General features: G+C 38.2%; 1 protein-coding gene and 1 long non-coding RNA gene across 3 annotated transcripts in view; one reads left to right on the top strand and one right to left on the bottom strand.

Annotated features, from left to right (window-relative positions):
* Positions 1-2,407, bottom strand: part of LOC124527938 (uncharacterized) — an 11,769-nt gene extending 9,362 nt beyond the window's left edge. The window contains exon 1 of the long non-coding RNA XR_006966038.1: positions 2,305-2,407. This is a non-coding gene — a long non-coding RNA (uncharacterized LOC124527938). The remainder of the gene's footprint in view (positions 1-2,304) is intronic.
* Positions 1-11,825, top strand: part of POLH (DNA polymerase eta) — a 39,647-nt gene that overhangs the window by 11,839 nt on the left and 15,983 nt on the right. Inside the window, exon 4 of one of the 2 annotated variants that reach the window (XM_047101222.1) lies at positions 773-990. The exons of the other annotated variant lie outside the window; for it this stretch is intronic. Within the exon in view, the coding sequence (XP_046957178.1) occupies positions 773-990 (218 nt within the window). The remainder of the gene's footprint in view (positions 1-772; positions 991-11,825) is intronic. 2 annotated transcript variants of the gene reach the window in all.

Here is an 11,825-nt window from a genome sequence, read left to right as displayed (position 1 = left end):
TATATATTACACACATATATATATATATATATATGTATATATATATATATATTGAGAAATGCTATCTTGAGGAAGACCAAATACTTGGGTTCAGGGATCAGGGCAGTGTTTCCTGTAAATCTCATATTTGAAGACAAAAGTTGAAGCAGAATACTACATGGTAGATATATGAAAATAACAGAAAGAGTAGGTGATCTTAGTAAAATGTAGTTAAACAAGTTTGAAGCATTTCTTTCATCTTTGGAGAGATCCTTGTCACATAAACACATTCATGGTCTGGACACTTTCCACCTTCATAGGGCTAAAGTCACACTAAAAATGTTTGCCTCTGTGCTGCTTCTTTTTCTTTGCTTCTGTTACTGACCATCTGCCTGCGCATTGACCACTTCATCTGCCAAGCCATTCCTCTCTTTAAGGAGATCTTACAGGGGCACCTGGGTGGCTCAGTCGGTTGAGCGTCCAACTTTGCCTTAGGTCATGATCTTGAAGTTGACGAGTTTGAGCCCCGCGTCAGGCTCTGTGCTGACAGCTCCGGAGCCTGGAGCGTGCTTCTGATTCTGTGTCTCCCTCTCTCTCTGCCTCTCCCCTGCTCATGCTGTCTCCCTCTGTCTCAAAAATGAAAATAAATAAATAAACATTAAAAAAAAAAAGGAGATCTTACATTGGTTATGTATATGATGATTCCATTATGAGATGGAGGGGATGGGGCTGACTATCTCAATTGTTGTGTTCATTTATTGCCTACATATATAACAATCCTTATACTTTTTAGGTACCGGGAAGCCAGTGTGGAAGTGATGGGGGTAATGTCTCGTTTTGCTGGGATTGAACGTGGCAGCATCGATGAGGCTTATGTAGACCTGACCAGTGCTGTACATGAGAGACTACAAAAGCTACAAGGTCAACCTATCTCGGCCGACTTGTTGCCAACCACCTACATTGAAGGGTTGCCCCAAGGCCCTACAACAGCAGAAGGGACTGATCAGAAAGGTACTTCCATAGCATCGTATTGCTTCTGCTTCCTGCCTTTGGAACCTGCTTTGCTTGGTCACGCTGATCCTTCTTGGATTGATTGAAAGGAAACTTACACTACAACCTGAATGAATCACAAGGACTGACAAGGAAGGATATACAAATTCTTTTATCTTTTCAGGTATATGGATGTTGAGAAGCTGTGACATCTGTATGAAATCAAGTTTCTCTTTAGATATCACTAGAGCAGGTTAGAGTTATCAGTAGACTGAGCACTTCTGTCATTTGTAGGTTAACTTATACTGTTGTAACTTGGTTTCTTCATCATCTAAGTTTTTTAAGGGGGACCTCAAGGACAGGGAGTTGAGTCACTCAGAATTTCTGATCAATTTAGAGTGAAAAATATCAGTGGACTCTTCAGGGTCTCATTTTATTTTCCTTACTTTCACTTTCATAGTGATTTCCCCCTCCCTATCTAACTCTCCCTCTGGCACCCACTGATGTATTTGTTATATCTTCTTAAATTTGTATATGTCTTTATAAATTACACAGTGTTGCTTTATGTGTGTGCTTTTAAAATTTGTGCTCTTTGGGGCGCCTGGGTGGCTCAGTCGGTTAAGCGTCCGACTTCGGCCCGGGTCACGATCTCGCAGTCCGTGAGTTCGAGCCCCACATCGGGCTCTGGGCTGATGGCTCGGAGCCTGGAGCCTGCTTCCGATTCTGTGTCTCCCTCTCTCTCTGCCCCTCCCCCATTCATGCTCTGTCTCTCTCTGTCTCAAATATAAATAAATGTTAAAAAATTAAAAAAAAAATTTGTGCTCTTTAATTATAAGATAGTATTATCTTATAGATTTCATTCTTACTTTACTAATTTTTTAATTTTAATTCCAGTATCATTAACATATAGTGTAGATTCCATTCCTTTTCTTAATTTTCCTTTAGTGGTGATTTTATAGGTCTTTCCATGTAGTTGTATTTATGTGTAATTGATTGCTTTTAATTACAGCATGATCCATGGTATGGATCTATGGTAGTTACAGACAATTCTCCTAGCTATTAATTCATTTGTTACTTTTAATTTTTTTTAATATTTATTTGATAAATGTCCTCATTCATCCTCTTTTGGACCTATGCAGAGGTTTTTCTGAAAATGTTGTCAGGAGTGGACTGCTAGGTCATAAGGCATACGCATACATTGTTTCACTAAATACTGCCAAATCATTCCCCAGAGTGGCTATCAATGGTTACCCCATGCCTGTAGTACACAAGAATTCCTGTTGCCCTCATATTCTTGCCAGCAGCTGGTATTTTTGAATGGTTAAAAGTACTCACCAATATGATGGCTATAATATGGTAGTATTTCATAAGGAGCTCCTGGCTGGCTCAGTCGGAAGAGCATGTGATGTGACGATTGATCTCGGGGTTGTGAGTTCAAGCCCCACATTGGGTGTAGAGATTACTAAAAATAAATAAATAAACTTAAAAAAAAGGCCTTTAAACAGCAAAGTGGTTCAACAAAGTGTAGCATAAACAAAGTTAATGGATGACAGATTTGGGATAAGTAGAAAAGTAAAAATATGAAATTTTATTTCATGTTTTCAGTTTGTTTAAATTTATATTTCTCTATTTACTAGTTGAGGTTGAGCGTTTCTTCGTATATTGCTAGTTTATACCTTTGTGAATTGCTTATTTATAATCTTTACCCAATTTATCATTGGATTTCCTGCCTTTTTTTTTGCAAGAGTTCCTCATATATTGCAGTTATTAGTGTCTTGTCTATTTTTGACACTGCAAATATCTTCTCCCAAATCTGTCATCCATTAACTTTGTTTATGCTGTACTTTGTTGAACACGATTCTTTTAGTCCATCATTTTTTTCACCTTATCTTTTGTGCATCTTGAATCTTGTTTTAGATATCCATTTCTACTAGAAGTTCACAAAGACCTTTTCTACACTTCTGTTTGCCTTGTAATTTTTTTTAGGTCTTTTGGCCATATGGAGTTCAACCTTTTTATTTGATTTTATAAAAATCTTATTTATATTATTTAAAAAAATTTTTTTTTTTTTTTTTTTTTTTTTGAGAGAGAGCACAAGTGAATGAGGGGCAGAGAGAGAGAAAGAATCCCACAAGGTGCAGAGAGAGAGGGAGAGAGAGTGTGGAGCCCAGAGTGGGGCTCGAGCTCACCTGGAGCAGGACTCAAATTCACCCGAAGCGGGGCTCAAACTCACCTGATGTGGGGCTTGAACTCCTGAACCATGAGATCATGTCCTGAGCTGAAGTCAGACGCTTAATCGACTGAGCCACCATATAATAATATAATTACTATTATAATAATTTCCTGACAATTACGTATTAAATAATCCATTCTTTCTCAACTTCCCAGGTAGAAGTGGGTCAGTTTCTGTAGTATCCCATTTGTCTCTCTGCTCCTGCTCCAGAAACACATTGTTTGTTTGTTTGTTTTTTTTACTCTTTGTAGTATGTTCTATTTGATAAGGATGTCCCTCTGCTTTTGCTTTCCAAACTTGTCTTACCTATACATGTATTTGTTATTCACTGTGCATTTTAGAATACAATAGTTGAATTCCTCAAAAAATCTTGATAGGATTACATTGAATTTATATATTTAGAGAGAATAGTTATGTTAATGTTAACTTTTGCCATCCGTAAACATATCACTGAATTTTTTAGGTCTTCAGTTGTGTCCCTTTTAATTATTATTTTTTTTTTAATTTTTTTTTCAACGTTTATTTATTTTTGGGACAGAGAGAGACACAGCATGAACGGGGGAGAGGCAGAGAGAGAGGGAGACACAGAATCGGAAACAGGCTCCAGGCTCTGAGCCATCAGCCCAGAGCCTGACGCGGGGCTCGAACTCACGGACCGCGAGATCGTGACCTGGCTGAAGTCAGACGCTTAACCGACTGCGCCACCCAGGCGCCCCTAATTATTTTTTTTTAAGTTAAAATTATTTATTTTATCTGTTATAATATTTTTACTTCCTCTGAGATCTGGAATCCAGTATATTTTCTTTTTTTTTCTCATCTACACTTTTAATTGATGTAATACACATCAAGTGCACAAATTGTAAGTGCACCTTGGCTAATTTTCACAAAATAAACCCCCATTTGTAAGTAGCATCCAAATCAAAACCAAAACCAGAATCCTAAAAGGCACACCTGCCTACACTTCCAGACACTATCCATTCCTCTCCCCTTCCTACAGTAACCATTGTCCTTATTTCTATTTAGCTTATTTTTGAACTTTATAAAATTGAAATCATGCAATATATACTTGATTCTGGCCTCATTTGGTCAACATTGTGAGATTCATCCGTTCTGTTGTATGTAGTTGAGTTTGTTTACTTTCATTGCTGTGTAGTATTGAATTACATGAGTATATCACAAATTATCCATTCTATAATTGATGGATATTTGGGTTGTTTCCATTTTGGGGCTACTAAGAATAGTGCTGCTGTGAATATTCTTGTAAATGTCTTTTGGTGAACAAATGTATGATTTCTGTTGGGTATAGGACTAGAAGTGTTTAATTGTAGGATTTACCTAAAATCAGCTTTAGTTTGCTTATAGTCAGCTTTAGTAGGTACTTACTGCCAAACAGTTACCCAAAATGGTTGTACCAATTTATTTACTTATTTTTTTTTTTTAATTTTTTTTTCAACGTTTTATTTATTTTTGGGACAGAGAGAGACAGAGCATGAACGGGGGAGGGGCAGAGAGAGAGGGAGACACAGAATCAGAAACAGGCTCCAGGCTCTGAGCCATCAGCCCAGAGCCTGACGCGGGGCTCGAACTCACGCACCGCGAGATCGTGACCTGGCTGAAGTCGGACGCTTAACCGACTGCGCCACCCAGGCGCCCCTATTTACTTATTTTTTAAGTTTATTTGTTTGAGGGGCGCCTGGGTGGTTTGGTTGCTTAAGCATCCAACTTTGGCTCAGGTCATGATCTCACAGTTCGTGGGTTCGAGCCCCATATCGGGCTCTGTGCCAGCAGCTCAGAACCTGGGGCCTCCTTCAGATTCTGTCTCCCTCTCTCTGTGCCTGTCCCCCACTCGTGCTCTGTCTCTGTCTCTCAAAAAAATGAGTAAATGTTAAAGTTTATTTGTTTGAGAGAGACACAGCATGAGTGGGGGATGGGCAGAGAGAGAGAGAGGGAGACAGAGAATCTCAAGCAGGCTCCACGCTGCCAGCACAGAGCCGGATGCAGGACTCAAGCCCACAAACCCTGAGATCATGACCTGAGCTAAAACCAAGAGTCAGACGCTCAACCAACTGAGCCACCCAGGTGTCCCTGGTTGTACCAATTTATAATCTCACTAGTAGCATATATGAAAATTCCAGTTGTTTCACATGCTTTTCAGCACATGCTTTTTTTTTTTTTTTTCTCTTTTGCATTTTAGCCATTTTGATGGGTGTGTAGTGATATCAGTGGTTTTAGTTTGTATGTCACTGGTCTTAATGAAGTTGACCACCTTTAAATGTATTGACCATTTAGATATCTTCTTTCATTAAGTACCTCTTTAAATCATTTGCTCATTTTTTTTTGTTGGATTGTCTTATCTCCATCTATAGGACTTCTTTATATAATCTGAAATGAATCCTTTATTAAATATATTGCATATTTATTTGCATATATTATGTATTATTATATTTCATATAAATATATTGCAAATACCTTCTGGTCAGTGACTTGTTTTTCACTCTATCACTGGTGGCTTTTGATGAAACAGAAAGGTTCTTGATTTTAATTTGGTCCATGTATTTTTTTTTTGTTCTTTATGGACAATATTTTTTATGTCCTATTTAAGAAATACTTACCTACCTCAAGGTTATGAAGCAATTCTGTTGTCTTTTCTAGAAGCTTTATTCTGCTTTTCATTTATAATCCATTGTGTGTGTGAGAGAGGGCTCAAATTCCTTTTATTATGTGAGTATCCAATTATATCTTTATTAAAGCTTTATGTTTCTTATAAAGGTCTTGTGCATTCATTTGTTATGTTTATAAATGCTTTAATATTTTATTGCTATTGTTTTACTTTTTTCTTTATTTTATACTTGGTAGATGTGTAGGGGAGTGATAAGTGATTTTTGTTTTTTTTAAATTCAGCTTCATTTACCTATCTGACAAAAACTTTTGATATGTAGGCATATGTCAGAGATATTTTGTGTTTGGTTACAGACCATCCACAATAAAGCAAGTATCTCAGTAAATTGAGTCAAATTAATTTTTTTGGTTTCCTAGTGCATAGGGAAGTTTTGTTTACTATACTGTAATCTATTAGGGATACAATACCATTAGATCTTTAAGAAGAACATACCTTAATTTTAAAAAGCTTTATTGCTAAGAAATGCTAACCATCTGAGCTTTCAGGAAGTTACAATCACTGATTCCAGATCACCATAACAAATAAAACAATAATGAAAAAGTTTGAGATAATTGTGAGAATTACCAAAAAGTGATTTAGAGACACAAAGTGAGCAAATGCTGTTTGGAAAATGGTGCCAATAGATTTACTTGACAGGGTTGATACAAGTACTCAGTTTTTTAAAAAATGCAGTATCTATAAGGCACATTGAAGCAAGATACAATAAAACAAGGTATGCCTGTAATCTGCATGAAAATGCTTTTGATAAGTAAAATGTATTCAATGGTTAAAAATACTTTCTTAAATAAAGTAAAATTAAGGCAGGGCACCTGAGTTGCTCAGTTAGTTGAGTGTCCAACTTCTGCTGAGGTCATGATCTCATGGTTCAAGGGTTCTGGCCCCAGGAAGGGCTTTTCCGCTGACAGCATGGAGCCTGCTTCAGATTCTCTGTCTTCCTCTCTCTGCTTCTCCCCTGCTTGCACACACGCACGCACACACATGCACACACTCTCTCTCCCAAAAATAAACATTTAAAAAGATGCTCTTAAAAAATAAAATTAAGGCAATGAAAATTTGCTTTTGTGGTAATATTGGATTGTAATATTTCTAGATACCAGATCTAAGAGGATCTGGGTCTTAATTTTTTTTTTTTTTTGAGAGAGGGTGCAAGCGGGAAAGTCGCAAAGAGAGGGAGAGAGGAATCCCAAGCAGGCTCCACACAGTCAGTGCACAGAGCCTGACATGGGGCTCAAATTCATGAAACCATCAGGTCATAACCTGAGCTGAAGTTGGACGCTTAACCAACTGAGCCACCGAGGCACCCCTGGGTCTTAAATGTTTTAAATTTTTTTTTTTTTCAACGTTTATCTATTTTTGGGACAGAGAGAGACAGAGCATGAACGGGGGAGGAGCAGAGAGAGAGGGAGACACAGAATCGGAAGCAGGCTCCAGGCTCTGAGCCATCAGCCCAGAGCCTGACGCGGGGCTCGAACTCCCGGACCGCGAGATCGTGACCTGGCTGAAGTCGGACGCTTAACCGACTGCGCCACCCAGGCGCCCCCTTAAATGTTTTAAATCAGATATTATGAAACTTGAATTCAGCTGGATCTTACAGAACAAAACAATTGGCATTTAGAGGTTTTTTGAACAGGGTATCTACAGTTTTTCCTAGACATTTTCTAATACTTTTCATAATAGCTCTCTTCAAAACAGTGGATCTCCCCTTCATTTGTAACATGAACATTGGTACTTTTACAACTATTATTTTGTAACATTATTCTTGTAAGTGCTCTTTCAGTAAAACATTTTGAATGGTGGCCATTAACCAAAAGGAAACTGTCTGGATACCATACTATAGCAAGTTAGCTTCTGGGGCGGAGGACATTAAGGCAGTCTGTGATTACTTGTAGAAACAATACAGATTTTCCCAGAAAAAGGTCCAAGAGTGTTTAGCTTACTTCTGGTTAAAGTGGTGAATTTCCCACGGGTTCCATGTTTTAAAATGAGACATAAGATGTAAAGTTTCCTTTTGCTGTTGAACAGTTGTAGGATATGCCTTTAATATGTTGTATTGAAGGGCAGTAGTAGAACTGCTTGTTCTACTAGGGAAGCTTGTGAGAAAGACCATTAAGGAATTATAGCAGAGTTTATAAGCTGGAGGCTGCATATCCTTCAGTTCTTTCAGGGCAATACATGGACAATAAAAATTGTGCCACTTAAAGGAGGCAGAGTTATGGTACATAAACATTCGATGAAATATGTCCTGATTTTCTTTATTATTTTGGGACCTGAGTCAGAAATTTAACGGTCATAATAAGGAAGGTTTTTCTTTGGTCTTAACTTTGTGTACCACATCTTGCTGTGTGTCTAATGCTTTAAAACACTTGGAATTGGTTTATAATGGTTTAAGGCATTAAGTCTTTAAGGGTTTTTTTGAGGGCTGTATCCCCTTTTGAAAATTTTTTGAAAGCTTGTTGACCCTTGCGTGCCTCAGAAAAATGCATATCTACACATAAGACAATTGTGTGTGCAGTTTTCAGGAGATTCACAGACCCTCTGAAACCCGCATACCTCAGAATAAGACGTGTTATTACACATTATATTGGTATTTTTGGCTGCAACTCATTGTTAAAGAGCTCTCCGACTGAAGATGATGGTGTATACCTTCACTGGTGGAAAATGTTTACTTCAACTCAAATGGACATGTTCCTCTTTCTTCTATACCCATCTTTCTTACCTATGTACATTTTTATTAAAAATGCCAATGTTTATTTCTGTATGTCTTATGTATCTGTTGCCTTAGTGTGTCCAGTTTAAGTATTTAGTTTCCAGATGGAGTGATACCATTTTTTTATTTATAGTGCTCAGAACAGTATAATGTCTAGTAAATGGTTTATATTTCATATTGTATTCCTGAGTCTTCATATGATGTGTGCAACCAAAAAACTGGTAACAGAAATTAGCTTATCTAAGTGCATATAATCTTCCAGAAATTGTTTTTCATGGATGTGGCATATTTCAAACCTAGGAAAAGAAGCCAGGCGCTTGTGATATTTTGATAACTGAAGTTTCTGTTCAACTCTCCCATCCTGCCCCTTAATTCAAAGCTAGCAGTCCTGCTCAGCCATACTGCGTTTGCAACTTTGTATTTTCTGTTTCTGAAATAGTTACATGCATGGAAAGTTTAAGTGGTAGGATTACTTAAAGATAATACTCAAAAACTGCCAGAGTGAAAACTTTCCCTTCAGGGCCATTTTGGAACTAGTTTGTATTAGCTAAGGAATGCCTTAGTTTTCTCCTCCCTTTGGTCTTAATATATTTCATTTAAAGCATATATTGAACATCTTTTGAATGCCCAGGATGTGAAGCAGTTGGGTAATAGTACAAGAAATCATAAACCTTGGTGTGCCTGGGTGGCTCGGTTGAGCATCCATTCCAACTCTAGATTTTGGCCCAGGTCATGATCCCAGGGTCGTGGGAGTGAGCCCTGTAATAGCTCCATGCTGAGCGTGGAGCCTGCTTAAGATTCTCCTCTCTCTCTCTCTCTCTCTCTCTCTCTCTCTCTCTCTGCCCCTCTCCCTTACTTGCATACACTCTCTCTAAAATAAAAATAAATAAAATTATAAACCCTTTTTAATGATGAGAGTTGCAGGGGTTGGTGGGACCCCCTACTGGCTTTGAAGAAGTAAGCTGCTATGTTGTGAGAGGGCCTTTGGAGAAGGCCCTCATGGCTAGGCTCTGATATTGGCCCACTGCTGACAGCCAGAAAGAAAATGGAAACCAAATTCTACCAACAACCAGAGGGAGCTTGGAAGACACCAATCAGCTCATAGCACAGAGGAGGGCATACTTATTATCAGTGCAGGAACTTCTCTTTCGTAGTTTTGGTTTCTGGAGTTGTGGAGTCTAGGTAGAGGTTTATCAGTTTAACCCCAAGTTTTGGCACAAGTCATCAGTGCTCAGTCTTCTGTTCATCATTGCACTGGAGGTACAAGATGGTGTAATCAGAACAGAAGAGGGAATAAAAGCTAATTCAGATGTGAAAGAAGAGGTAAACTTTGTTTGTAGGTGTCATGACCGTGTTTGTAGAAAATCCTAAAGGATCTACACCCCGCCCTAAAAAAATACAGTAAGTGAGATTAGCAAGGTTGCAGGTGACAAAGTCAGTATGCAAAAATCAATAGCAATTCTATACACTAAAATTTTAGATGAGAATTTGAAATTTAAAAGCAATGTTATTTGCAATAGCATTACAATTACGAAATTATTAGAAATATATATGTGAAGGGACGCCTGAGTGGCTCAGTTAGTTAAACGTCTGACTTCAGCTCAGGTCATGATCTCACGGTTCGTGAGTTTGAGCCCGTGTCAGGCTGGAACAGCCTGGAGTCTGCTTCAGATTCTGTGTCTCCCTCTCTCTGCTCTTCCACCTCTCATGCACTCTCTCTCAAAAATGAATACTTAAAAAATATATATATATATATGTATATGAATATGTACTGTGAAATGTATATATATATATACACACACATATGTATATACGTATATATGAAAAACTAGTTCAGTGAAAACTACAAAACATTCCTGAGAAAGTAAAAAAGACGAAATCAATGGAGAGACATACCATGCTCATGGATCAAAAGACTAAATAGTAAATATTAGAGCTCAAGTCTCCCCACATTGACCTAGAGATTCATTGTTTTCCCTTCTAGAATCTCAGCAGGATTTTGTAGAAATTGACAAACTGATTTGAAAATCTGTATGAAAATGCAAAGGATGTGGGGATAGCCAAACAACTTTGAAAAAGAACTAAGTTGGAAGACTTAAACACTACCTGGTTTTAAAAGTTATTAGGGGCACCTGGGTGGCACAGTCGGTTAAGCATCCGACTCTTGATTTTGGCTCATGATCTCACAGTTCATGGGACTGAGCCCTGGGTCAGGCTGTGCACTGACATCATGGAGCCTGCTTGGGATTCTTGCTATCTGCCCCTTCCCCACTTGTGTGTGTGTGTGTGTGTGTGTGTTTCTCTCTCTCAAAATAAATAAACTTAAAAAATATTTAATTATAACCTTATAGTAACTTGGGCAGTGTAGTATTGGTGTAAGAGGAGACAGATCAATGGTACAGAATAGGAAGTGTGCAAACAGATCCCCACAGTTTTGGTCAGTTGGTTTCCACAAAGCTACCCAGATAATTCAATAGGAAAGGAAAGTCTTTCAGTTCTAGTGGGCATTTTATACCAAAAACTGCCTGAATCTTTTCCCCCTAGTCCACTTTAGTGTATCAGAGAAAAACCAAAGTTGTATAGATTTTTACCAACTAGAGAAGGAAACAAATGCTGCTTATCTTCTGTCGCCCTTTTCAACTGACATGGATGTAGAGTGACAGGATTGTAACATTACTTAATCCGGGAGAGCAATAATGAAATCTAAAGCAGAGAAAATTTAGCTCTACTAGTTGAGAAAAGAGTCCAGAAAATCTCACAATTTCAATAAATTCATATTTTTTGTTTCCCAAACAATAATAGGTGGTTTATTTATTTTTAATGTTTATTTTTGAAAGAGAAAGAGACAGAAAGCTCATATAAGCAGGAGAGGAGCAGAGAGAGGGAGACAGAGGATCCAAAGTGAGCTCCGTGCTGACAACAGAGAGCCCGATTCGGGACTCGAACCCACCAACTGTGAGATCATGACCTGGGTAGAAGTCAGACACTCAACTGACTGAGCCACCCAGGTGCCCCTATAATAAGTGGTTTTATTTTTTATTTTTTGTTTGTTTATTTTTTATTTTTTGTTAAAATTTTTAATGTTTATTTTTGAGAGAGACAGAGTGTGAGCCAAGGAGGGGCAGAAAGAGAGGGAAACACAGAATTGGAAGCAGATTCCAGGCTCTGAGCTGTCAGCACAGAGCCCAACATGGGGCTTGAGTTCACAAATTGTGAGATCATGACCTGAGCCAAAG

This window comes from Lynx rufus, unplaced genomic scaffold, assembly GCF_022079265.1.
Source record: "Lynx rufus isolate CCGP_SWC_20201006 ecotype Redwood Valley unplaced genomic scaffold, mLynRuf1.p SCAF_6, whole genome shotgun sequence".
NCBI classification, from domain to species: Eukaryota; Metazoa; Chordata; class Mammalia; order Carnivora; family Felidae; genus Lynx; species Lynx rufus.
This window is presented reverse-complemented; position numbering and strand designations above follow the sequence as displayed.